Source organism: Oncorhynchus keta, chromosome 31 (assembly GCF_023373465.1).
Source record: "Oncorhynchus keta strain PuntledgeMale-10-30-2019 chromosome 31, Oket_V2, whole genome shotgun sequence".
In the NCBI taxonomy this organism is placed as follows: domain Eukaryota; kingdom Metazoa; phylum Chordata; class Actinopteri; order Salmoniformes; family Salmonidae; genus Oncorhynchus; species Oncorhynchus keta.
In genome coordinates, this window is record NC_068451.1 from 3,651,646 (window position 1) to 3,679,144 (window position 27,499).

Below are 27,499 nucleotides of genomic sequence, written 5' to 3' on the forward strand. Positions count from 1 at the left end.
TGTACAGTAGGGGGAAACATGCCAGGAGCTGGCGCGGAGTCAGAAGATAAATGCTAGCTCTGGATGTGTGAAGTGACAAAGACTTGTAGAATGTCCTATTTGAGCGTTGTGTTGTGCTCATTTTATGGAGTCGATAACAGACAGACGTCCTCACTTCTCGCTATTGTATGTTTACGAGGCGAGGACAAACGGGACTCATCAGGCTGGACAGATTTGCTGACAACCACGTTTCAACTCAATTACAGCACTGCCCCCAATGCCCATCACCCCTGTGCTCCCTTGGCTCTGGAGCACGCACGCATGCAAACACACACACACACACACACACACACACACACACACACACACACACACACACACACACACACACACACACACACACACACACACACACACACACACACACACACACACACACACACACACACACACACACAAATGTACACACATAGTGCTGTAGGTCTACTGCTGTTTACAGTAGGAGTGAAACAAAAGGTGCACAGGAAGAGGGATGTTCCTGAGTTGAGTGGGGAATCGCATTGTTCACCCTGTTTGGATGCAAGGGGACTTTATCTCTTCTGGCATACCGCCACGTATGCTGCATACCGCACAACCAGAGCATAACAATAATGTGATGAGCAACCCCGACAGGGCCATAACAGGCTGGGAGTGACCAGAGGGAGGGACGATTGTGAGGAGGGGGGCACATGGAGAGTTAATAGGGGGTCTACACACAAATGCTGCATTCCCCCATTCCCCTGGCTGTGCCTGGGCTCACATCCAGTGGGGCTCTAGTGACCCCCCCCCAGCCTCCCCAGCCTCCCTCGATGACGTCAGCTCCAACACTACACCCTCCGCAGGGAAAACACGGGAAAACAAAAGCGCCTCCTGCCTCCTGACATACCTCGCACCGGGGGGAGCGTTGCAGCTCAGGAAACCCCTACCTATTGTTTTGCTTCCTTCATTAGTCCTTGTGTCAACAGTCGGGGGGCAGCACGCGTGTGCCACTGTTTTTGTTCTCTTGCTCCCTGCCTGACCTCGTTGCTTCTGATGTTTTGACAGATTGTTTCGCAAATCCCATCAAGGCCCAATTGACTGTTAAAATAAAGCTGTTACTAACTCAGACAACATACACGGTGGTTGCGAAAACAAACATAGTCTGTAATGTCTAAAATGAACCAATCTGACGTAAACCCATGGTTGATAGCGGGGGAAAGGGTGTGGGTGGGTGTGGGTGTGTAGATAAGAAAAGGTGTAAAGTTAACGTCATGTGCACTGTAAATGGAACGTTCTAGAGAGAAACGAGAATTGTGTTTTTTATGACCCTGTGTTTTCATAAGGAAAAACAACACCAATTAGCACACCAATGTGATAATGGCAATGATGATGTGATGTCACTAGCTAATAAAGAGCTTTGATTGACAGGTCTAGGTAGATAAACCTTGTTCTTGTGACTCACCATCGTCCAGGTACATCTGGTCCAGATCCTGGGGTTCCCGCTTGACGGTGACGGCTAGGTCGCGGGGGCTGGCGTCCACCGGCAGCAGGCTGGGAGGGCTGCTCCTGGCCTGAGTCTGGCTCTGTCCCTGGGTGGGGCTGTAATCTGGTGCCTGGGCGAACGGGCTCTCTGCTGCCCCCTCTGGAGTGGAGGGGTCGGACCCTGGGGAGGTGGAGGGGCTGCTGCTGTGGTAGAGCGGGTGGAAGCCATGGGGACTGGGGTTACCAAGGTGATGCGGGCTGTTGCCCTGGGAGTGAAGCATGCCCAGTGGAGCTTGGTCGGGTGAGGAAGGGCAGACCAGCGGCGCTGGGCGCAGCCCTGGTGTCTCTTGGATGGCGGACGCCAAGGGGCCATTGTGGGCGTGCGTAGGGCTGGTGGAGAGGCACTTGGGGTAAGACACGGGGGACAGGTCGTGCAGTGTTGGGCTGGACCTGGGGGAGGGGGGCATGCTGCCAATGCTGCCATGGCAAGGCGGGCAGGGAGAATAAACCCCGACCAGGCATGTGTCAGCGTCCCCCACAGGTATGATAGGAGTGAGCCTGGGTTGGCCATAGTAGAGCTTGGAATGAACAGACAGCCCCTGAGCCCCCAGAGGCTCATACTCATCATTTGGTTCTGTCTTTATTATCGGGACTGGAAAAGAGAGAGAGAGAGAGAGAGAGAGAGAGAGAGAGAGAGAGAGAGAGAGAGAGAGAGAGAGAGAGAGAGAGAGAGAGAGAGAGAGAGAGAGAGAGAGAGAGAGAGAGAGAGAGAGAGAGAGAGAGAGGGAGAGAAAAGTCAGATTAGAAATGTTGCGTAGGTCCACGTGGCTGAATGAGCAACTGAGTGTATGAGTAAAGGAGTTGTAGTGAGATGGATTGTGGGAAGGATACCCTCCAAAACCAAACAAACAACCAGCGATTAAAAGAGACACTGTGTCATTTGCTTGGCCTCTCAAACGCCAGCTCAGAACCCCCCCCCCCCTCCATCCCCCAAAAATAGATGAGTCATCAGAGCAGAAAGCCACAGCTGGCTCTAATCATGAAACGGCACTATTTTCTTTGGACTCTCCTTCAGCTCTGATATCCTATGAAAGAGTTCTTTAAAGAGTATGGACTGCTGCAGGAGCCCGGGACCCCTAGGCCTCTTCTGTGCTCCAAAAGCAATTGTTGCTCTCAGGACAAAAAGAGAGAGAGAGCGAGAGAGAGAGAGAGAGAGAGAGAGAGAGAGAGAGAGAGAGAGAGAGAGAGAGAGAGAGAGAGAGAGAGAGAGGATGATTTGATTGGGGTGGTCCGTGCTCCTTAAGAGAGTATGGTATGCCTGCGGTTTCAGGAGCTCTGACTTCAGCTAATGCAGGAGGAGAGTGCTATGACCCCACTTGCTCATGCCGCCGTCTCCCAACTCACTCAGAGTCCATTTGGGAGATGTTTCCGCCATTTCCTGATTAGTTTGGACTGACAATCATCGTACAGTAGGTTTCCTGGATGTGTGATCAAGATCCGTGTTCATCTTTCAGAGACTGACCATGACGTGTGCACTATTTATTGGATATGTAAACATATCCTCCAGTTGCGCACACATGCACGCACACACACACACACACACACACACACACACACACACACACACACACACACACACACACACACACACACACACACACACACACACACACACACACACACACACACACACACACACACACACACACACACACACCTAAGGAAAAGATGAAAAGACCCAGTTTCTCTGAGAAAATCCTTTATAAACCCCCACGTGCTCCGATTCTGCCACGAGTACTGTGACACAACTACTGTAGGCTTGAATTAAGACACCCAGATGAATAACAAAAAGCTTCTGAGTCACAATACATGCACTGTCTGTTGCTCTTTCTGCACACAGTGAAACGTGTTAATGGGGCGGTTAGTGTTTGATGCCAATCATAAGTGTTTTGGCAAAGTCTTCTGACACTCTATTCAGCCTACAAACAGGCCATCATAAGTGTTTTTCTTGTAATAGTTACTTTTCACTAACAAAGTAAGAATAAGTCGATCCTGATGAAGGTCGTAATAATACTAATAAGCACTTCTACTTCCATTGTCTGAATAAATGAGTGTTGGGATTAGATGAAAAACAGCCCTATCGTGATGTTATGATGTTATTATTGCTGGGACAGGACGTAACTGAGAGATTCACTTTCACACCCCAGTCTCCTTTGGGGAGAGATGAGCTGGTGTGATTACCCAGTGGGAAGCTCATTTACGTCAGTCTTGTCATAGCCACGGGGCCGGTCCATCTGTCTTAGAGGCTCCCTAGGTGAGGTCTGTATCCTTAAGAAGGTCCCAGGATGACACCTCCATACACTTACTAGAGAACATCATACAAGGCCTTGTAACAGGCTCTCCATAGTACAGACCTGGGTTTACGGTCTAGTATTTTAGCTGCATTTGATTGAGCATGCCTATTGCAATGGAACCAATGGAATAGTCCCAAAAGTGTAAACCCTACATACATAGCAATACATAATAACATGGAATACATAGCAATGTGATTTATTCTGTAAAGCTTCATAGTCTCCCAAACGCTCTGTCACACATTCCCCCTCTCCTACAGTATCTGCAGAATGAGATCCTTTGAGGGATCCTTGGAGCTTGCCTCTCCTCCACCCAGGTCTATTTGTCTTCCCCACTCTAACCGATCATTCCTCAATATGTCTCCCCCCGTCTCTCTGACCACTCCTTCCAGCTATCTGCGTGTGTGTCCCCCTCCAAACACACAACCTTCCCCTTCCCAGTTCTATGAAAGCAGATTCACCCTGTGAGTCCCATCCCCAGCTGGCTTCTATTTCCTCCCAACCTGCGGGTTATGGCCCACATGTTTTTCTCCACATCTCTGCCTGTCTGTGTCTGTCTGCTCGCATTAAAGTGATCAGGCCTGATCCGAGTATTTATTAGGAACTGGTTTCCTCCCAGGGATGGGGGTGAGGGTTCGAGGACGGGTTTGCGGGGTGTTGAGCACAGAGGGCCTAGGCCCGGTAAGTTGTCGTGTGAAGGGAAGAGACAGCCGGGCAAGAGGGTTTTCTGGGATGCACTCTGATTCTCATTACGATTGGCTGCTCTGCTCTCAGAGTGGAACTATGGAGTGGATGACCTACTGTCTCCATAAAAGAGCTGTTTTGATTGCACTGTGGAAAGAGTGTGCACAATGCATTATACCTAGGGCCCTGAGTTTTTCCTGACCTGACTAGGCCCTAGTTTTAGCGACCAGGCGGTGCTTCATGGTGGTAGTCATCAACTCGCAGGTGTCTAATTCACCACGTCCCACTGTGGTCGCTATCTGGCTGACGGCTGGTGTCCTAGTCTACGTGGGCCATGTAAAGGTGCGTGTGAGTGTGTCTGCGCGTGTTTACGCGCGTGCCCTAACTTGGAAACAAGGAAACGTCTCAGTCTCCAGTTTGGTTAGCATGACACATCTTTGGGGAGACGTTCACGGCGTGCGGTTCGTTAAGTTTTCATGTATGTGTCTCTCTTGTTTCTTCTGAACATACCCCTCTCTCTCCTCCCTCCCACGTCTCAGACCACAAACCTACGGCCAGGAATCAGCAGCAGACTCCCCCCGTTGGTGTTAATAATAGAACCCGATCTACACGAGGAACCTCCAAAACGGCTTGTGAAATGAAAGCCATTCCGAGAACTGACTTTGGTTGGGCTTTCGTCAGCGCCAGCAATTTTGGCGTTTGTTGTTTTATGTGGTTCTGTGAAACTTTCTCTTCTTTAAAGAGAAGAAAAGGGCGGCGTGTCACGTCTTTACTCAACGCAAGAATGATTGGAAATGAGCTCGGAAAAGAAAAGTAACGCTCACTCACACACACACACACACACACACACACACACACACACACACACACACACACACACACTAGGAGGTAGACAAGGACACTTGTGCTGCATGTTCGTCGCAACATCGGATATGTGGTGATTTATACAAACCAGAACGGCTGCCAGCAGCCCATTCTAGAGTCTAGAAAAAAAGAGTAACTTCAGAGTGACATATTGCTTAGATTCTTGGATCTTTCTCCTCTGAAATTGTAACTCATGACAATGCACTTTCCGGGACAAGCTTACTGAGCTTTCGTCATCAAATTCATTGGACTAACGTGACATTGTAAAGGAAAGCGAGGACAATGAAGAGCATTTTGAGAGACACAAAGACAACTCAAAATAAACGTTTCATAAAAGCCAATCTACATTCTATTGTTTGGCATCAACATGATTACCATGCGAATTGCCAATTTGAAAAACTCCCTGTACGAAATCCGGGAAGAATATTTACCGATAACATCTGGAAAAAGTTAACGGTTCAAATCCGCTACTCCTTTCTTGCATGTGTAGGACGAAACAGGCCTGCGACAGCCTTGTCATTCAGGCTTATCTTCACCTGTCAAACCTGGCAAAGACTCAATCGTTTCCAATCCTCCAGACGGCATCTGATAATAATATCCGTACTAGCTCTGAGGCGTGACTAAACTAAAAGGGGAGATAAGAAACAGATGATGTTTACACGACAGAAACAATGCCTCTCCCGTGAGATATGACTGAGCTATTTAGAGGATGAAGCGGAAACGATTCAAATACATATTATCTCTTGTTTCCTTACTCGGGCATTTAGCTGCTCCGTTTGACAGGTTTGAGGTTCTACAGTGAAAGCTTTGGGCTGTCAACATGTTCAATAAACCTTTTCACACACTTGTCTGATAATGTTGTGACATGAATGAGCAGCGAAAACATCCCGTGACCACAGTGGAATTTACACGTTGTTTTCAATAGCGATCGCCACTCCAACTTTTTTAAACAAGCGGAGCTACTTTTAAGGGGTGGTTTCTAGATGAGCACAGAGACGAGCACACACCCGAGCGTGAACAAAACGTTGTTTTTTTAGGAAGCATCATCGACGACCACAACAGTGATTAAAGTGGAGCAGAGCGCCGGAAGCCCCACTCAGATGGGTGAAGGAGGAAGTGATGAGAACGAACTCTATGTAGCCCCCCTTACCTGGCCACAGTGTTCAAACACTCACACAGTGAAAGCCTCAAAAGCAAACAACCAGGTGTTCCTCTCCTCTGCTATTTATATATCCACTGTTATAATTACCCTCATTGTGACTTAAGAGATCTGTTTGCTTTGATGCCATCCTGCATCTTATCTTGGACAGATATAATCTCTTCGACCTCGGCACAGTTGAAAACGGCTCTGTTTGCTGAAGTCATATACAGTAGAGGCCACTTCACCCAGACACGTGCCCATGGGCAGACAGACATGGATTCAAACTAGATGAGTGGCAAACTCAGGGACTTTCAGGGACTTCGGATGGAAATGAGCTCTGTAGCAAAATGCGCCACTATCGCTACTCAGTATTGTCTGAGTTGTTTATTATTGCTTGTTGACTATTGTGTTGAATAAATTATATTTAAGTGTTAAGGCCCGAGGAGGTGTGGTATACAGCCAATATACCACGGCTAAGTTTATAACACCTTATTGCTATTAGAAAAGTGTTACCAAATGTAATTAAAACAGTAAAAAAATAAAATAATGGGTAATACCCGTGGTATACCACAGCTTTCAGCCAATCAGCATTCAGGGCTCAACCCATCCAGTTTATAATAGATGAATAAATATCAAAATAAGAAATAAGAAGATCTGGTGAACCACAGCAAGTGCCTTTGACTGTGACTTTAGTGGTACATTGTATTCCGTCATAAAGACACTGCCCCTGCTTGTGTGGTCCCCACCGAGGTTTACTTGGCATCGTAACAGAGAGCACACCCCATTCATCTGTTAATTGGACCATGTTGACTCTCTGTGAAAATGACTTGAAGATGCAATTGGTCAAAGCGTGATAAGTCTTCTCCTTGTACAGCTTATCTCCTTGTCTGTCTCCCTGCTTCGTATGGGCCTGCCAAATATGGACAGAGTTTGTCTGTCCTCCCACCAACGTTCGCTCGCTCTGCTAAGGTCAGTTACCCCAAAATGTCCTGTCTCTCCCTCTCCCTCTCTCTCTACTCCCCCCTCCTCACCTCTCCCTTTCTCAATCTCTTTCTCACTCACTCTCTCGTTCACTCTCTTGCTCCCATCAACCGTCACCAAATAGGGCCCTCTTGTTCGTTGTCAAGGTGGTGATGCGGTCTCTCTCTCATAGTCCCGTCCAAAAGCCTGAATCATTGCTTCTTATCTCTTCCAGGCTACAATAGCGGCCGGTGATCATTGAATTGTTTAGGGAGTCTAAGAATCACATTTTGTCAGTTTAAAGGTGAAGGCTGCCTTAAAGCACTATTGGACCTGATTCTTAATTTAATATGGGATATAAAGAGAGAGAGACATTTGAAATGTCTATTCTTTTGGAACATCTGTGAGTGTAATGTTTACTGTCAATTTCTATTGTTAATTTCACTTTTGGTTATTAACTACTTCACTTGCTTTGGCAATGTTAACATATGTTTCCCATGCCAATAACGCCCTTACATTGAATTGACAGAGAGAGAAAGAGAGAGAGAGAGAGAGAGAGAGAGAGAGAGAGAGAGAGAGAGAGAGAGAGAGAGAGAGAGAGAGAGAGAGAGAGAGAGAGAGAGAGAGAGAGCGAGAGCGAGAGAAAGAGAGATAGAGAGATAGAGAGATAGAGATAGAGAGAGGGAGAGAGAGAGAGAGAGAGAGAGAGAGAACGAGAGAGAGAGAGAGGGAGAAAGCGAGAGAGAGAGAGAGAGAGAGAGAGAGAGAGAGAGAGAGAGAGAGAGAGAGAGAGAGAGAGAGAGAGAGAGAGAGAGAGAGAGAGCAAGAGAGAGATAGAGATAGAGATGGAGAGAGAGAGAGAGAGAGAGAGAGAGAGAGAGAGAGAGAGAGAGAGAGAGAGAGAGATGCAGCAAGCTGTGAATAATTAACAATGTTGTTTCTAGCAGCATCAATGGATTTCAATCAATATCAATGTGTCTATGCATGAAACTTGAATTTGGCCAATTTACTCTGAGCCCAGAATGAGAGGCATTTAGTTGGTGATGTAAGACGGCGAAAGGACCACTAATCCCAATATCTTCTTCACATTCCAATGTGTCAAGCAAACTATAAATGGGGAGACCAGGGGGCACGTGAGTGTGCAGTGCAGAACGTGAGTTGTGTGTGACGGATGTTCCCATGAGTTTTGTGTGAGGTCGATGGTCCAGGGATTGACTTCTGAAACTTAACGTCAACATTGCCCAGAGGCTCTGTCAGTCATAAACCCCCAAACCACGTGTAAGTGAGGCGGTGAACCTGAAGGTTGTTGGGGTTACCATTTGGTGAGAGATAGGTGAAGCGCTGGTACTGGCTCCTCTTTCTCTTGCCATTGCAGACGTAGAAGTTGACCTGCACTGGGCTGGATATCCTCTGGTTCCTGTAGGGGGGGATCTCCACCACCAGCGCGGTCTACAACACACAGAAACGGCACAGAATGGATACACGTACAGTACGAACCCTCCAGACGCACAGTAGATCAGTGCACAGTGTATTTGTGTGAGCGGAGCAGATTTTCAAAAAGCTGTCAAAAAAACATGCATCACCTAAACATTATGGAATCAGACTAAGACGGCATGGTGAAGATTTTAGTTTGAACTTCCATCCCTAGTTTAGGCCTACAACCCCTTTCAATGCTCTTCTTAAGACACAAACAGAACTCCAACTGTACTGAGTGTCAACTCATTAATTAGCAGGTATGTATGCTTGTTTTGCTTTCAGGGAACCCTGGAGAAGTGTTCTGAACAAGCTTTCTGAGCTGGGTCTTAGGCCCAATCTGGATGGGCTCAGCAGGAACCCCAGAGTGTGTACCACGCCCCTGCTTGTGTCTGTTTGAAGCCCTGAGGGCCTGGGGTTCGAACCCTAGCCCTGGACTACTACAGGGGAGAGATGTGAGGCCTTTGGCCTTGTTTTCACAGCCCCTGACCAGCATGTCGCTCCAGGCCCAGGGTGAAACCTCTGTAATGAACGTGAACTTTGGAGGCTGCAGAGCAGGGATTGAGGTGCATGACAAAGGCGCCATTGGGACATGACTGAGTGTCTGCCTGTCTAGAGCCTGTCTGTCTTTGTCTGTCTTTCTCTCTCTAGCTCTCTCTCTGGGGGCCAGCTCAGGCCATATGGGGTGGTGGAGCAGAGCAGGAAGTCATTCCCTGTTGCTCAGCATATTTTGTGGGGTCTGTCTACATGTCTGTGTGTCTGTTTATAGGCCAGGTCTGCCCCGGACTGACTGGGTCAAAGACAGCACATACACAGGTGTCGATGACCTAACACCCCCTCCATCCCCCTCCCCTCCCATCCTCCCACCCAGTGAGCAGAGCAATCCAAACAGGAATAATGAAAACATATGGCAGGCAGAGCATGGGTGACCTAACGGTGGCCAGGGGCAGCAGGGGAGAAAAGGTCAGCAACACTGTGGCTTGTTTGTCGGTACGCCAAATAAGCACACGGTACTATTTGTCTTTCACCGACCTAACCCAACCCCTCACTGTCATTTTCCAACATGTGGGACTAGCCTTAACACCAGCCAGCCCTTAAGGCCAATTAAACATTGAAGCATCAGAGAGGAGGAGGCCGCAGTCAACACTCCTGACGCGACAAAGCCAGCCACCTGAACGTGAAAACACATGACAACAAAAAACATCATCGTCAATTGAAACGCCGCCGTATTTCGACCCATGTTCCATGGGGCGATGATTCACTCGAGACCCCCTGCAATTGTCAATGACAGCAGTTCGTTTACAGGGAGACAGAGGGACGGTGAGACCCGGCTGGTGAAAGAGAAGAGAAAGGGAGGGGGCATGGATGATTTGAAACGCATTGTCGTCACACAACCTGACGTGTGCCCGAAGACACAGACGCACCCACAGACCTTTACGAGTCTCTCCTTAATTAACTCCAGAAGCACATGTAGCTTTTCTGGGACACGTACAACATTTACCGTCCCCTCTGACGAATCCCCTTTGCCTAGTATTTTCTGAACAGAATGTAGGCCTAAATGTGTGACTGGGCATCAGTAGAAAGGTGCACAGGTTTATTTTCTCATTACTTCTCTCGTGAAAACAGCAGGTAAAAAGGGAGGGGGATAATCCACCCGAGGCCAGGCCTCGCGCGGAAGGCCGAGCTCAGACAAAGTGGTTCAAGCGCTCCTCCTCCCTGAACCAGAAGTTGAACAGTGAACTAAATGTCTGGCTACGCTGGCTGAGGTGTTTGGTAGGGCAACTGGGCTTGCATCAGTATTCATTAGGCAACAAACTGAAGACAATGCACTGAAACTGGGAGGGACTACCTAAACTTGTCCAATGAGAAACATCCTTTTTTGTTTCCCATTACAAAATGGTTTGCTATGGTGTGCCCTAATGAATATGACCGACAGTAGTAGAGAGAAGGTGGTGGTGTGTCTGTGTTTGCGTGCACGTGTGAACGTGTGTGTTTATTGAGGGGTGCTTGTTGAAGCAAGATACTCTAGGTGCAATCACTCTGTTTACTGTGAGAGAGAAACATTTGTGAAAATTCCATTCAGGATTGCATGGACTAATCAACATGACTAATCTCTCTCCTTGGTAATGTCTTAGCAAAGGTTACATCAGCAAAGTGAGTAAGGGGAAGTGAGGGAGGTGAGGGAAGGAAATACAGGGGGAGAGAGGGGGGGGAGAAAAAGAGAGAGAGAGCAAGCGACAGAGAGAGAGAGAGCGAGCGAGGGCGAGAGAGAGAGAGCGAGAGAGAGAGGTGGGTAATATAATGGAAGAGAAAGATGCATGGAATGTATGACTGAGTCAATTTACACTTTCAATCTTAACAACAGGACTACAACTAATACAGTACTGTGTTTTACTGAAAACACTGAGGAATACTTACAGACTTGAAGGAGTCCTTGTCAACTTTGGCTTCTGTCTCCCATAGGTGGTGTCCATCTATAAAAAAAGGACAACAGAAAATATGAAACACTACATAATCACACACAATATAATTGCAAAAACTAAATTTACGAACAGGAAGCATAGAAATAGCGCACATAGAACAGATCTGCTGCTTCTTAGACTTGCTTTCGATGAGAATGACAGACCTATAAATCCAATTTCTATGTGAATTTGGTCGGATCGGCCAAAAAAAGTTACATATTGCAGCTTTAACTCTGCTTCATAAACGGCTTTTGTTCGTTTCATCTTGAGAGTGTGTTGTGGTGTCGAGGCCTCCCTGTCATGCAATAAAAACCCAGGGATCTGCAGCAGCTGCCGGGAATCTGTAGCTGTAGCAGTTCTCTCACATTCTTTGGGTCTCTCCGGGATTTCATGCCACACCTTCGCGAACAGACGCTCTTGTGCTCTGTTTATACAATCAGGCCCAAACCACAGCACATTTTCTTACAGCCTATGACTCGTTAGTGGCTGTCAGAAATAGAAATGACAATATCCAGCCTTTGTGTGTCTGTGTTGCTGTGTCTGGCAGTGCCTGTGTGTGTGTGTGTGTGTGTGTGTGTGTGTGTGTGTGTGTGTGTGTGTGTGTGTGTGTGTGTGTGTGTGTGTGTGTGTGTGTGTGTGTGTGTGTGTGTGTGTGTGTGTGTGTGTGTGTGTGTGTGTGTGTGTGTGTGTGTGTATGGCACTGCCATGCTGGCTGGCAATATAGTTTTGTCTGTGGCACTACCATGCAGTGTTGGATGGCAATACAGTTGTGCCAATGTGTGTCTGTGGCACTGGCTGACTATATCATTATGTTTTGTGGTCCTAATCTTACAAGGACTGTGAGATATGTGTGAAGTAACAAACATCAAAGATGTTATGGCCATTGGGCAGCTGTACTAGTATAACTAAAGATGCAAGTAATAAGATGTGGTCTCTACACCAAATTGTTCTCCCAGTGTTCTTTTTCACAACGCAAAAAGAGAAGGAAAAGATCCCAGTCATGCTTGGCCTGCTATCACTCGTGAAGAAGGGTGGAGCTGGGGTTGGGAGAGAGATTAGGAGGACGGAAGTCACCATGTATCTGTTTCCAAAAAGCAATATTAAAAGTGAGGAAAAGAGAAGGCCAGACATTGAGAAAGATCACAGACAGATTTCTTTATTTTGAGTTCAGGCAGAAGTGAGAGAAATTAAGACAGAAGAGAAAGATGAAGTGAGTAAATAGACAACTGTGATATTTCGGTAGGGTGACGAGTACGCCTATATGACCGTGTGATGCTTTGTGCAGGTGATCATGATGTGCCATGGAGCTGATATGCTCGTCAGGTTGTGAGATGGGAAGAGAGAGTGAGAGAGAGAGAGACCGAGAGAGAGAGAGAGAGAGAGAGAGAGAGAGAGAGAGAGAGAGAGAGAGAGAGAGAGAGAGAGAGAGAGAGAGAGAGAGAGAGAGAGAGAGAGAGAGAGAGAGAGAGAGAGATGATAGGGAATGCTCATTCCTCATATTACATCTGGGGAACCAAGAGGGAATCTCGCCCACCCCCGCACTGGGACTCCCTCCAAGAGGGGAAACCTTAGACGTCAACCCTCCACAAGTAAACATGTTTTTCAGGCTTCTCTCTCTCTCTCTCTCTTTCTCTTTTTCTCTATTTCTCTCGCGCTCTCATTTTCTTTCCCCATCTGTCTTCATCTCCCTCTCTTTCCTGATCTTACTCCTCTCAATCCTGTTGACATTCTCTTTCGATTCACCTCACTTTCACCCTCTGTCTGTTTGTCATCTACAGAAGCAGCCATTAAACAGACCCTCCTACTCTTTTCAAATAGATGAAACAAGAGGAAACAAAAAGAGTAAAAGCAGTCATTTCCCCCTCTTCTCTTTCCTTCACCTTCGCTGAATCGGGAGACAGCCACATATGTGGCATGCAAACCTTTTCAAGACAGAGAGTGCCGTAGGACTGAACCGCAAAATGTTATGCTCTCTCTCTCTCTCTCTCTCTCTCTCTCTGTGCAACATCTGTAAAACGCTTCTGTTCCGTCAACCGAACCGCCCCTCCCTACTTCGCAGAGCCCCCACCCACACACAACCCCTCCCTCCATCTATACCTCGGCCTCCTCCTAAACTCTCCCTCTATCAGACTGGTCATAACACAGGGCAGTGGTAGTAGGAGGCATAGCAACTCTCTATACGGGTCAATAACAATTGCACTCAACACATTTACATCAAAAGATTTACACAGACACACACACACACCATTGTCTCAAGTAAAGTCCTTTGGGGAAAGATCAGCCAGCTGCCTTTTAACGTGTCTAAACTGGTGGAGAGAGTCCAAAAGACTCACATTGCACAGTAACACACCAAAGGACATACTGACGAAGGAAGCATCATCAGGACACAGTTGACGGAGAGGTTTAACGTTTCTAGGGTAGGGGGCAGCATTCGGAATTTTGGATGAAAAGCATGCCCAAATTAAAAGGCCTGCTACTCGGGCCCAGAATATATGATATGCATATAACTGGTAGATTTGGATAGAAAACACTAACGTTTCCAAAACTGTTAAAATAGTGTCTGAGTATAACAGTATAACAGAACTGATTTAGCAGGCGAAAACCTGAGAAAAATCCAAGTCGTTTTTTGGGGGGTTTTGTAGTTTTCTATTCAATGCCATTACAGTATCCATTGATTTTAGGACTCCATTTGCAGTTCCTATGCGTTCCACTAGATGTCAACCGTCTTTAGAAATCGTTTCAGGCTTGTATTCTTATAAATGAGGGAGTAAGACCAGTCTGAACGAGTGGAACCTAACGTGACGCAGAGTTTTTTCAGGCGCATGTGCATTTCTTGTGTACCTTTTATATTGATGACACCATTGTCCGTTTGAAATATTATAGATCATTTAGGCTAAAAAAACAACCTGAGGATTGAATATAAACATCGGTTGACATGTTTCTATGAACTTTACGGATACAATTTGGATTTTTTTGTCTGATTGTTTTGACTGAGTTTGTGCCTGTGGATTACTGAAGAAAACGCGCGAACAGGGGCGGCAGGGTAGCCTAGTGTTTAGAGTGTTGGACTAGTAACCGGAAGGTTGCAAGTTCAAACCCCCGACTGACAAGGAACAAAACTGTCGTTCTGCCCCTGAACAGGCAATTAACCCACTGTTCCTAGGCCGTCATTGTAAATAAGAATTTGTTCTTAACTGATTTGCCTAGTAAAATAAAGGTTAACAAAATATATATATATATATAAAGAGACTTTAATGAACAAAAGGAACACTTATTGAGTAAATGAATGTCTTCTGAGTGCAAACATATGAAGATCATCAAAGGTAAGGGATTAATTTTATCTCTATTTCTGAGTTTTGAAACGCTTCTGCTTGGCTGGTTACTGTTTGTAATCATTTATCAACTGTTCTCAAATGTTCTCAAATAATCGTAAGGTATGCTTTCGCCGTAAAGCGTTTTTAAATCTGACACCGTGGTTGGATTCACAAGAAGTTCATCTTTAAACCTATGTAAAATATGTTTTGTTTTCTGAATTTTTATAATGAGTATTTCTGTATTTGAATTTGGCGCTCTGAAATCTCACTGGATGTTGGCCAGATGGGACGCTCGCGTCCCACATACCCTAGAGAGGTTTAAACCATCTAACCACAACTCAACTCCCAGGACTAAGTATTTCTAAGCAACAACACGGTCCCTATGTTTATTCTATGACTCATATAATACAGTACATGCTCCCACATGACTACAATAACAATAACCTCCCACTTGTTTTCTTTCTCTACAGTAATTGCTTGGAGATTTGGTTAATGACAGGAGACACAATGTGGAACGCAAGACAGGATGGTGGGACCACTCTGGTATTTATTGAAGAACCTCTCTTATCAGGCCTCTCTTACACTTGTGCCTGCACTGACCTGTGGTTGGTTTACACCCAAACACAGAGAGAGAGAGAGAGAGAGAGAGAGAGAGAGAGAGAGAGAGAGAGAGAGAGAGAGAGAGAGAGAGAGAGAGAGAGAGAGAGAGAGAGAGAGAGAGAGAGAGAGAGAGAGAGAGAGAGAGAGAGAGAGAGTGAGAGAGAGAGAGAGAGACATCTCTCTCATCTCTCTCATCAACTTCCACTGGCCAAAGAATGTTCACTTTGGTGGTTTGGGAATGGAAAATCTGATTCACCCCATCTTAATTGCAGAGGCACTTGTGAAACAAGCCAGAGATAATTTTGGGGGTGTCTTTTATCTCTCTCTATCCCTCTTTCCTGTTTCTATAATACAGTCAGTTATCAAATTTGTCAAAAATTCTGCTGCCACCTGTCTGGCAAAAACTGTCAGTAAATTTGGAGCCAAAATAGCAGGCAAAATCGCAGGCCAAACAGGGTCCATCACACACCAGACCAGGGGTTGGCTTCTGCGTCTCTAAGACACCTGGTACAGTGCCTGCCAGTCCTTATACCGGTGAAACCTGACAAATCTGTCAACAGAGGTGGTAGGATGGGAAAGTTAGAAGTGGGATCCAGGGTAGAGGTGCTGGGCTAGGGGCAGACCTGACTTCTCTTTCCCTGCTGTGGAGCTATATCTGTGCTGTATGCTCCAGACCTCCAGGCACAGCTCCAATCACACCAGATGTAAAAGCTATCCTGCTCACAAGGGAATTCCCTCCCTCCCCTCTGAGTCAGAGTGTAGGCTTTCCCCAGCACTCCCCCCTCTCCTCTCCTCCTTCCCCAACTCCCTCCATGCATGGAAATCAGGGCAAGCCAGAACACACAGTCGATAAGGTGCACCAGGTATGCCTTCCTGCTCCTGTGCCAAAACGAGAGGGTTGAGCGAAGTCAAAACACACAAACACGCCCCCTCCCCTTACACACACACACCACTGTAATAAAAATAACAGAGACATCATAGCTAATCCAACTGATCAGCCACACAAAACGAAATGGAAAGTCTCTGAGATATGGAAAAGAAATATAATCACTCCGAAAGCGTATAAAGCAGTACTTACTGGTACAGAGCATGAGACTCTCAAACACAGCAAAACAAATCTCCGTTAACACATCCACTATGATCACTCTCAACCCACATGGGGCATGCAGAGGGTAACATCATACTTATGAAGCAACTGGTAAGATTCAAAAGTTCTCTCAACAAAACGTGGGTGAAATATCACAGATCGGTCTCAGAGCTTGGAGTTGAAAGATAATAGCCACCACCATAACCTTGTTGGAACTCACTCACAAAGCAGAGAGTCAGCAGTGAGAGTCGACAATGTGAAACACACCCAAGGAACGGATGCAGGACATCCACTAGTGGACAATATCCGTCTCTCCTGCCCCTGGCTTTCCCGAACAGCACTTTGTCTCACCCTGCCTGTGCCCCCTCCCCTCTTCTCCTCCTCCCTACCTCCCTCCTCCTCCTCTGTTCTCGTCTGTTCCGCTTCGCCTTTCTTCAGGGAATCCTTTGCAGATGAGTCACTGAAAACACTTCCTACTGAACACACAAACAGGCCCGTAGGCTAGCTACCCTACCCCTCAGCGGCAGCACACACACAGACATATTACACACACACACATGCATATGCTGTTTGCATCAGTCCTCCTGCGGGTCCTTGATACAGAGCAATAGGGACGGCCTTAGCATTTGAAAAGTAGAAATAATTATATTTCTGGGCACATTAAACCCTCCCGCAGTGCCACCATCCTTGAGCTTTGCTCTTTTATTTTACCGAGAGGGAGTCTCAGGGGGATCGAGAAACAAGCAAAACAACACATGAGAGAAGAAGAGAGAGGGAGCGAGAGGGAGAGAGGGAGAGGAACAGACAGTCCTTTATGAGCCTCTGAAATGGATACCGATCTACTGCACATCTTAACCACTGTTATTGTGACAACAAATCAATCCCTTTTTGTTGGAAAACGGACAATTCGTTATCTAGTTGAAAACAAGCTTCTATATGTTTATTGCCAAATCAAACTCTGTCTCTGTACAGGTAATGACGTTTTAGTTTGAACACTAGATACGGTGTAGAAAGGTCAATGGCACGCAGGATTCTGTGATATATCCGATTTGGATATTTTTGGCTGTTTTTCGCTGCATAACATTTCACAGTGGTCCCGTTTCAGGTTGAGAAGAAGGGGCTGCTAACTCAAGTTCATATGAGCTGGTGGCATAGCTAGCGTACAGAAATCGGTGGTAGTGGTCGTGGTTTAACTGTAACGCACTCGATTGGGGACGATGACATGAACATATATTGGGTTTGACATCCATCCAAGTATTTTACTCCGATTCTAACCTTAACCTATTGTGAAATACAACAATAAACCTAGATTTGATTTGATTTACAATACACATATAACTCATTTTGCTGGGGGGGCAATATGGAGATTCGGGACCTTTCTCCCACGGCATCTTTCCCAACCCTGCGCGTTACCACGGCAATTCCATTGTTTTGGTCGAGTTCCAGTGACCTCTTTACCCCATCTATTGGACATCCTCCTAGTTAGACCGCCACAACCAAAGAAAATGGCAAAATATCAAATATGGGCATTGATATACAGCATGAAGGAGGTGTCCTCTCTGTGCAGCAATAGAAAACAGTACCATTACATAGTTTGGCATAGAAAGCCCAAGTTAGGTCAAGTTAAGTCCTGTCTATTGCTCTTTTGTAGCGCTTGAAGAATAGCTCTTTGGAATTTTCCGGGAGGTGCTTATTGGAGCACATTCTAGAAAATGAGCAGCTCTCCTCACCTTTAATCACTGCAGCAGTAATGGATGACACCACTGGAATACAAGCAGTGATGGCTATAGTGTGTGTGTGTGTGTGTGTGTGTGTGTGTGTGTGTGTGTGTGTGTGTGTGTGTGTGTGTGTGTGTGTGTGTGTGTGTGTGTGTGTGTGTGTGTGTGTGTGTGTGTGTGTGTGTGTGTGTGTCTGTGCGCGCGTGTGTAATTAGTGTAAGGCTATGAATTTGACTCATGAACTTTTTCCAGTGTAATATAAAACCCCATTTACGGCATACAACTTTAATATGAATATATTTCATTGGATAGATTTTCCATTTTTTTCCTCTTTTAGTCTTCCCGACCTAAATCAACAATAAGAGATTTTCCAAACTCAAAAACGCTTCTCAAACTGCAATATTATGTGATCAAAATGCCAAGATTTCATTCTACATAAAACATTTAAATAGAGCATAAGAACATTTCTACAGATGTATCAACCCCTGTGAAGTGACTATTATACAAAGGTTTCTGTTTGTGTGTTTGTGTACGTGTGTGTGTGTGTGTGTGTGTGTGTGTGTGTGTGTGTGTGTGTGTCAGTGTCAGTGTGCGTGTCGTACTGTGATAATGAGCTTTGAGCTGGGAGACCCTTGGAAGTACTGGGTCCTTTATTGTTTACATAAGAGCAGACAAAGCAGACAAGACACTGAGACAGGGTCAAGGAGAAAGGAGGGGGGCATGAAAAGAAATCCCTCACTTTGTGCACCTTCTCAGAAGTCTCACTCCCTTGACACCACTGAGAAGGAAAACAAGCCACTAAAATTGTCGATAGCAGGCAGCCGTGTGGGGATCCCTGGAGCACAGAACTCCAAACCACATTGGCTAATTGCTTTAACGGGCCGACGAGTAGAAAGAAAGATAGTGAGGACAGGGCTGGGAGAGAGCAAGAGAGAACGAGAGAGCAGAAGGAGTAGGAGGGGGGGAAAGGCATGGGGGATGAAAGGTGAAGGGGGTAAAATGGGTTCTGGACTAGACAGGGCTTCCCTCTCTTCCCCTCTCTTCCCTCTCTTCCACTCTTCCCTCTCTTCCCTCTCTTCCCCTCTCTTCCCTCTCTTTCCCTCTCTTCAGGGATCCACCTTCATGAGGAGTTAGTCCCGACATATTAACAAGTCAATTCCCCCCCCCCCCATCACCCCGGTGGGCTCTAAGGGGCTGAGGGGTGAGCCAGCCATCAGGGCGAGAGAGACACAATGACACAGCTGTGGAAGGGTAAGGGGGTGATAAAGGGGTTTCGGGAGTGGGAGGATATGGGGATGGTGGAGAAGTTACTCTTGGCAGCAGGGGTGTTCATGACAGGGAGACTCCAAGGCCAATAACACCAGGCGTGGGGAAATCCTCTCCAAAAGAACAGAAGCAAATACCTCGCTCAGAGCTGATAAAGCAGCTGCAGAATCCTAGAGCCTGCCATCTTCACCCAATAGAAAACAGACACCCTCTCAGGACATAATGACGTGTCAGGGCTGATGCTTCAAGTCTTGTACCAGTCTACTGAGTTATCCTGGAGTTGGAATGTACCTATAGTCGTCTTTCTGAATAGCCCCTCCTCTATAGCTTGTCTAGCAACTCAAAATCATTCCTACGAGGGTAAATGAAGATATTATGAAAACCTCTCAAATATAACTCTCTCTTCTTACAGAACAAACGTCTTCAAACATGAGCAGTAAATATCAGTTGACAAATGCCAAGAAACACCACAGACAGTATATCTATATAAACCTATAATGGAGAAAAGGTAGGATTTTCCTCTTTCCTTGGAAAATGTCTACCACTATCCACTATCTCCTCATGATCATCATCATCATCGTCATCACATGTGTTTACACAGGCCATACTTGGCCAGTACAGTTGCCTTTGATTCACCGGACCCAATCAAGGAAATGACTGTTTGTAAACTTGATCACCAGTGTCTTCACATAGTCATCTCTCCTCTCCCTCCCACACAAAGAGGAAATGAATGGGAAAAATTTGAAATGCAAGTAATAAGTAATAACAAATCACACCGCAGGAGGGGGGAGACAGTGTGTGTGTGTGCATGTGTATGTGGCAGCATGAGAGAGAGATAATGAGTGTGAGATGGAGAGACCGAGAGAGAGAGAGAGAGAGAGAGAGAGAGAGAGAGAGAGAGAGAGAGAGAGAGAGAGAGAGAGAGAGAGAGAGAGAGGGAGAGAGAGAGAGAGAGAGAGAGAGAGAGAGAGAGAGAGAGAGAGAGAGAGAGAGAAAGAGAGAGATTAGAGATAGAGAGAGAGAGAGAGAGAGAGAGAGAGAGAGAGAGAGAGAGAGAGAGAGAGAGAGAGAGAGAGAGAGAGAGAGAGAGAGAGAGAGAGAGAGAGAGAGGGAGAGAGAGAGAGAGAGAGAGAGAGAGAGAGAGAGAGAGAGAGAGAGAGAGAGAGAGAGAGAGAGAATACAGGATAAATGGTGGGACAGAGGTACAGATGCCATGTCTTAATTTGACCATGCTGTTGTTGCAGGAGTTTGTCATTTCCTATTTGCCCTTACAAAAAATGTATCAACCCCTACTAAAATGTCAATGAATTATAATCCTGTTGCTGCAGGATTATTTTCCTGTTGTAGCAAACTGTCTCAAATTAAGATCCTACATCTGTACGAAGGTAACTTGAAATACGTGAAAGAGAGAGAGAGAAGCAAAGAAAGAAAGAGAGGTTGCACATGCCCCGCTTGTGATTCCTTCCTTAACTTGTGGCGAGTGCCACTATACAGGCAATGGAAACTTCTACAAATGTAAATACGGTTCGGTTAAAAAATATAGCTCCTTAATGCACACCACATGTGGCTCTCTGGCAGACCCTGCTCTATTTTGACGGGAGGAGACCGAGGGAACGCAATGAAGGGAGAGAAAGAGAGAGAGAGAGAGAGAGAGAGAGAGAGAGAGAGAGAGAGAGAGAGAGAGAGAGAGAGAGAGAGAGAGAGAGAGAGAGAGAGAGAGGCAGACAGAGGGATAAATTAAAAGTGTGAGATCAAGGAAAAGTGTGAGAGAAAGACAGATATATAGAGAGCGATAGAGAGAGATAGTGATAGAGTGTGTAGCTGCTCTGGTTGCGTTCTAACTCACCTTGGGCCTTCTCCACGAACACCACCTTGGAGTCTGGCAGAAAGTTGTGTCCACTCAGGAGGATCTTCTTTCCCCCCGTGGCGGGGTAGCTGTCCAGGCTCTGCTTCTCAATCAGGGGAAGCTCCTGGGCCGAGCGCTGGGCTGGAGGAGGGACAGACAGAGAAACAGACAGGCAGGCAGGCAGACAGACACGAGGAGAGAGTGTTAATTCACATCCAACTTGGCACAATAGCTGGACAAAAAAAGAAAAACAGCGAGCGGACATACACTTTATACTACATCTACAACAGCACTCTATACTTCTGAGACTTTCCTTACCCACTCCCCATCCGCCCCCGGTCCTCCAGATCCCCTCCCTCCCCAACTCTGCCATGTCACAGCAGGAGTTGGTTAGCAACCGCCTTATCAGTTTACAAATGGCTTTTATACACCACTGGCCATTTTCTGATTTTCAGACAACAGATGTTTTATTGTTTTTACTGTCAAATATATAAAAATGGGATGAAAACAATCAGCTTTTCTACTTTCTAGATTCATTATTTTTCATATTCACTCAGGGAGGAACAAGCCAAATAACGAGTCATACTTTGGTCATGCATTAACCACCACCTGTCTCTGCTTTTATCAATGTACCTCGGGGTTCTTGGTTATCAAGAGCATGTTCACAGCCAGACACACAATGCTCCGTCATTACATCACTGTGAAATGTACTTGATTCATTCATCTGTAATAATGATCCATCAGAACATTGTAAAAAAAAAAAAAAAAATGTAGTCACCAATCAAAAATGTGCCATCATCAACCTTGGACTATAAACTACAAGACTGGCACATTCCTACCATCTACCACACACAGTCTATCTCCTCAGGATGGACATAACCACACACACACACACACACACACACACACACACACACACACACACACACACACACACACACACACACACACACACACACACACACACACACACACACACACACACACACACACACACACACACACACACACACACACACACGACTGATTGACATAGTTAGCGGTTTCCATACACTCTTCCAACCCCGCCAGATCTAGGGCTGGGAAATGACCCTTCATAAACCTGTGATAATAGGGTAGCCTCACCACAATAAGTTAGGCATAAAGTCATAAAATGCACTGAGGGATAAATAACATATGTGCCTGACCTCACAGTTGTCAATGAAAGTACAATGCATTCAATGACTTGGCAAATAGCTTTCATCATATAAAGATTTGAATTGGGTCCAAAAGGCCACCTCATACTGATTTCCGTGCTAAGAGAGTGTTATTGGGTTTGTGTGTGTGCACCTGTGGATATGTGTGTTCATAAGGAACAGTCATTTTGTGTGTGTGTGTGTGTGTGTGTGTGTCTGTGTGTGTCTGTGTGTGTTTGTGGCTGTGTGTGTGTGTGTCTGTTTGTGGCTGTGTTTGTGTGTGGGGGTGTATGTGTGTGTGTGTGTGTGTCTGTGTGTGTGTGTCTGTGTGTGTTTGTGGCTGTGTTTGTGTGTGGGGGTGTGTGTGTGTGTGTGTGTGTGTGTGTGTGTGTGTGTGTGTGTGTGTGTGCGCGTGTGTGTGTGTGTGCAATGGTGAGTCCATGTGTGTGTATATGTGTGTGTGTGTGCACATGTGCGTGTGTACTCACAGCACTCGATGGGGTTGGAGGAGGCCTGTAGGGAGATGGTCCTGCCATTGGGCTGATTGATGTGCACACGGAACACCATCCTCACGCGCGTGTTTTTGCGCCCGATGTCCGTCTCGCCCTTGCGCAGCTCGATGTCGGAGTTCCGCAGCTTCAGAATCCCTGCACAGTCAATGCTGTCGCACAGGGGAGAGGATCCATTTTAGCATCAGCATACTGGTACTAAGAAATATACTGTCTGTAGGAGCACTATGCCCCAGCTTGTCTCAAGAATCCTGAGTTTATTACAGGCCACGATCATGAGACTATATCGAGACATACATTACAGATGGAATATACTGCATCATACTGTATCATCATATAACATAAACATAACAAGTACAGTCTGTTATTATTAGGACATCATCATTAGACCACAGAGACTATCTATAATGCAGATGTACAATATGTTCACTGTCACGAACAAGTCCTGGAGCTCTATTTGATCAAAGAGACTAGCGCCAGATCCGCAAAGCCTCTCCCAAGGTAAGAGTGCATATAATATGATTAATTATGATCTAAACGGCAAAACTGACCCTAGATCAACACTCCCTACTCTGAGACGTCTCGTCTAAAGTTCCGGGTCACAGATATCGGAAGTCCCGTAAGAACACTACTGAGTCGCTACCCCATCTGTAGCTAGGTTCTTCTTAGAACAACATTCCATTTTTTGATGTGACTTATAATGTTCCTGGTGCCCCACAATACAGCTCTCTGGAGCAATCTTCAGGGCAGTGTTCATTAGGGCAAGTAACAGAACACACTTTAAAACGATTTGCAACTGTTTCACTCAGTTTATCGTCTATTTGGTGCCTAATGAACACGGCCCAGGCCATTGCTCTCTCCACTGTCTCCTCCAGAGGAAAAGCCCATTGGCTGCGGCTTGCATTCTCACAGCCACTTTATAACCCTCTGCCTTTTCTCCAAAAAAACATGCTCCCTCTACACTGTTCATCCTTTTATCATTTCAAACATGTACAGTTTCAACCTTACTAACCGATGTCACATTGAGCTTTTCCTATGCTGTCTTTATTTATTTTATTTTATTGAATATATATTTATTTGCGGGAGGATTTACCTTAGGGGGGAAAAAAGGCATCACTTTTCAGACTGACCTTTCAAGAAATTAAACTAAAACCAAAACGTTGCTGGTAAAAAAAAGTCAGGAAATTACATATGGGATATGGCTTGGCATTTCAATTATTTTTACACTGAAGCTTTTTGGGTGGAATTCTTGGAACATGTTAAATGTCAAGTTTTACACAAATCCATTTTCCCCCTTCATTTTGGTCTATCTGAATGTGATTCTTTTTTTTTTTGTGAAAGAAACTTTTCAACAAGTTTCTTTAGTGGCTCATGCCTGATGAAAGTGTTCAGTCATGCAGTTATGGTTTTAAAACAAACACATTAGAGGTAGTGTGCCACGCTCTATTTGACTGTCAAACGACCGTTGGAATGAACATTAGTGTCTCTCCTCATGAACTATGGTGTGGAGCAGCCAATCACGGCTTGCAGAAGTGATATGGTGAAGTCAGCTCAAAGTCAAGATCTGTAGGGACAGCAATGGCGACTCTTGGTCATAAAAAAACACTCCAAGATGTATCCTACACTTGTGGTGGAACAGTGTCAGCAAAGAATTAAGTCACTGACTGCGATGGTGGAAAGGGAAAGGGGGATACCTAGTCAGTTGCACAGGAAAGGTGGCAGGAAAGGGTTGCCGAACAAACAAAAAAATATTTGCATGTTGACGGTTTATTTTACATTTGAACGGACACATTTGGACTAGTTGAGTGGAATTTTCTTTTGTTTCCAACACCAACTCTACGTGTTCAGTGAATGTCACATGATTCGAAAGCATAGTATAGAAGTAGCCCAGAATTGTCTAGATTCTCAGAGACAACATGCTGTGTAATAAAGCAGAAGCTACTGGCTACTATCCATTTCAATGGGTGGATACCAAACCACAGATAAAACTTTATCGGCAACAATACGGGAAGAAAGAGATAGATTGATATGTGTCTGGAGTCTGACATCGGTTGTCTACAGTGCCGTCTATGTAACGTCCCACACAGTGAGTGAGCGAGAGAGAGCTGGCTTGAGAGCAAAGGGCTAGCCGGAGTGTTATCAGGCTGACTGTTAACAGCTCAATGGAAAGACTCCGTCAGCGACCAACCCTCCTCAGACAGACCCTGGCCTTCCAGCCAGAAGAGAGAGAAAACACGGGCTGTGTTCATTAGACACCAAAGAGATGAAAACAGACTGAAACATGGAAGGACTACCTGGACCAAGAAATGCTCATTTACTTGTTCTGCTGCGATACACTTTAAAACGTTTTCAGTGATGTGACCTAATGGACACTAACCTGGCCTACATTGTTCTACCCCCAACCCTGAGGCTCAGTTTTTACTATATACGTGCACTGCTCTCTCCCTCTAGCTTATACGGTGACGACAAAAGGGAAAACCTGACGTCATCTGAATAGTTTTCTCGAATATCAGATTTATCCGTGGTGCCCTGTAAAGTGTAATGGCTGAAGCTCCACAAAGTATCCCCTGTCTGGATTTGATACATTCAAAAAAGGTCAGCATAGCATTGTTGGAAATCAAAAGGCATGTTAGGTTCAACCATGTTAAACCAACAAAGTTCATTTTCTAGTCAAAGAGATCTGATATCTCATGGTGCTTGCCAAATATCTTTGTAACCTCCCACAATACCCAAACAAATGTTAAAATCCGCTTGAACTTAATATAAACCCAGTCAATCTACATCAGGTCTTCTAAAAAGTACATTATACCAATGAAACACAGAGGAGAATAAAGCTACAGTTTAGTAGGTGGTGATGGAGCTTTATATAACCGGGGTTGAGTTGAGATTTAGCTGCCTTCTCCATCAGAGAAAGTCCTGGGCCTCGGGACAGCAGACCAATTGTGGCGTGAACAGAGCCCCAGGGCAGGAGCTGCTGCCTGGGTACCCTGCGGAGAACAACCTTCTGACCTGCTGGAGATCCGGAGTTGGAGAGTTGTTTAAAACTGCACAGTGATTTCAGGAATTGTATATTTCTATGCATACGGCAGATTGGGTGCAATGGGGAGAAAACCAACAGAAATAGGGCCTATTGGATTTCATGGGCTTATTCCTTTTAGACTCTACATTATGTACAACATTGTATTAGGCATGCTTTGGTTGTCTTTCTTCCTGAATTCCAACACACACAGTTGGTGATCATTGCAAATACTGCAAGGGTACCATTTTTAACACTAGAAGCGCAGAGGCAGTCCCTTTGACTGAGCGTGCAGCAGCAGATAGCTTACTGCAGGGTTACCCAACGGGATTTTATTTGCTCTCGCCCAAGTTTTGCGAGCAAAAAAAAAAAGGTTAAAAAAAAGGTTAAAAGGTAAAACAAAGGTAAAATAAAATACCAGATAATCAGCTCCAAGTGATTTTAATTTTGGAAGTCTGTTCCCGAGTGTTCCCACACACAATAGAAAGACACGATCATATAGAAATGTAAGCCAGGTTTGAAATTATTCTGTTTATGTCAAATATTATATCTGTTTGGGCTTCTTGCGGTCAAATTGCAGTCTACATATTATTTGTAATTATGTACCTGTCCCCTGATCATCCGCTCAAGGAAGAATCTGCCTGTGGCTAAATCTAGATGAGTATCCCTGGCCTACAGTAACACAAACAAATGAAAATGCTATTGTGTTGTAATGTTATCCAAGACCTTCATAAACACAACCAAATTATAATTAAATATGAAATGCATTTATTACACTGTTAGAATATTGCAGTCAAAATGCTTGCTCGTTGCTTCAAAGTGGGGTCCCTTCGAGGCCTAGCTTTCCTAGTGTTAAGAGCGAGTGACAGGGGAGTGAAAGGACAAGCACTCACATGGCTCTCATGTTGTTCTCGGGCAGCAGAGGGATCTCCAGCACCTTGGTGTTGGACTGCAGGGCCTCGTGGCTGGCGGTAGAGACAGTCTTGCCCGTGATGCGGTGGACCTGGTAGAAGGCGTGCGGTCGCAGGAGGCGGTCGTCTGCGGTCCCGATGAACAGCTGCAGGGTAAGGGGCTCGCTCTCCATGTAACCGTAGAGCTGGCAGGAGAACAAAGAGATCCAGGTGAGACCCAACGTCAGGTTTTAAACCACCTCATAAAACAACCCGTCATTTGGGGAAACAGAGATTGAACATCACATCAGCTACTGATAGTTAAGAAGCCCTTTAATGAAAGGTTTTTAGGGGGGAGGTTTCAGAAAATAGGCTCTTTGGTCGGATTTGTTTTTCGGTTGGGTTGGAGACCCGTGTCCAGATTCTTGGTGTCTTCTGTTTTTTGAATTTAGGAGCGGTTTGTTAATGTACATCCCTTTAGGGGGGTTAAAGAGGGTTTTGATATTTTGGAGGTAGTCTGTCTGGGGTAGCGATCTTCTGGGCAGCCAGACTCAAGTGCTGATGGAGAGGTTGGCTTCCCATCACTTCACTGTTCATTAAAACCTCACAGGCACCATAAAAAAAGTGCCCAAGGAGAGGATAGCAGTCGACAGTGACTCAATGG

The 27,499-nt window shown here is 45.7% G+C and overlaps 1 protein-coding gene across 2 annotated transcripts in view; it reads right to left on the reverse strand.

Moving 5' to 3' along the window:
- The window catches only part of LOC118364026 (nuclear factor of activated T-cells, cytoplasmic 1-like), a 64,425-nt gene that overhangs the window by 19,207 nt on the left and 17,719 nt on the right, over nucleotides 1-27,499 (reverse strand). For both annotated transcript variants that reach the window (XM_052489334.1, XM_052489335.1), the window contains exons 4-9: nucleotides 26,839-27,041; nucleotides 22,909-23,081; nucleotides 21,246-21,386; nucleotides 11,371-11,426; nucleotides 8,796-8,928; nucleotides 1,460-2,131 (exon numbers count right to left, since the gene is read on the reverse strand). In XM_052489334.1, coding sequence (XP_052345294.1) covers nucleotides 1,460-2,131; nucleotides 8,796-8,928; nucleotides 11,371-11,426; nucleotides 21,246-21,386; nucleotides 22,909-23,081; nucleotides 26,839-27,041 — 1,378 coding nt within the window. The remainder of the gene's footprint in view (nucleotides 1-1,459; nucleotides 2,132-8,795; nucleotides 8,929-11,370; nucleotides 11,427-21,245; nucleotides 21,387-22,908; nucleotides 23,082-26,838; nucleotides 27,042-27,499) is intronic.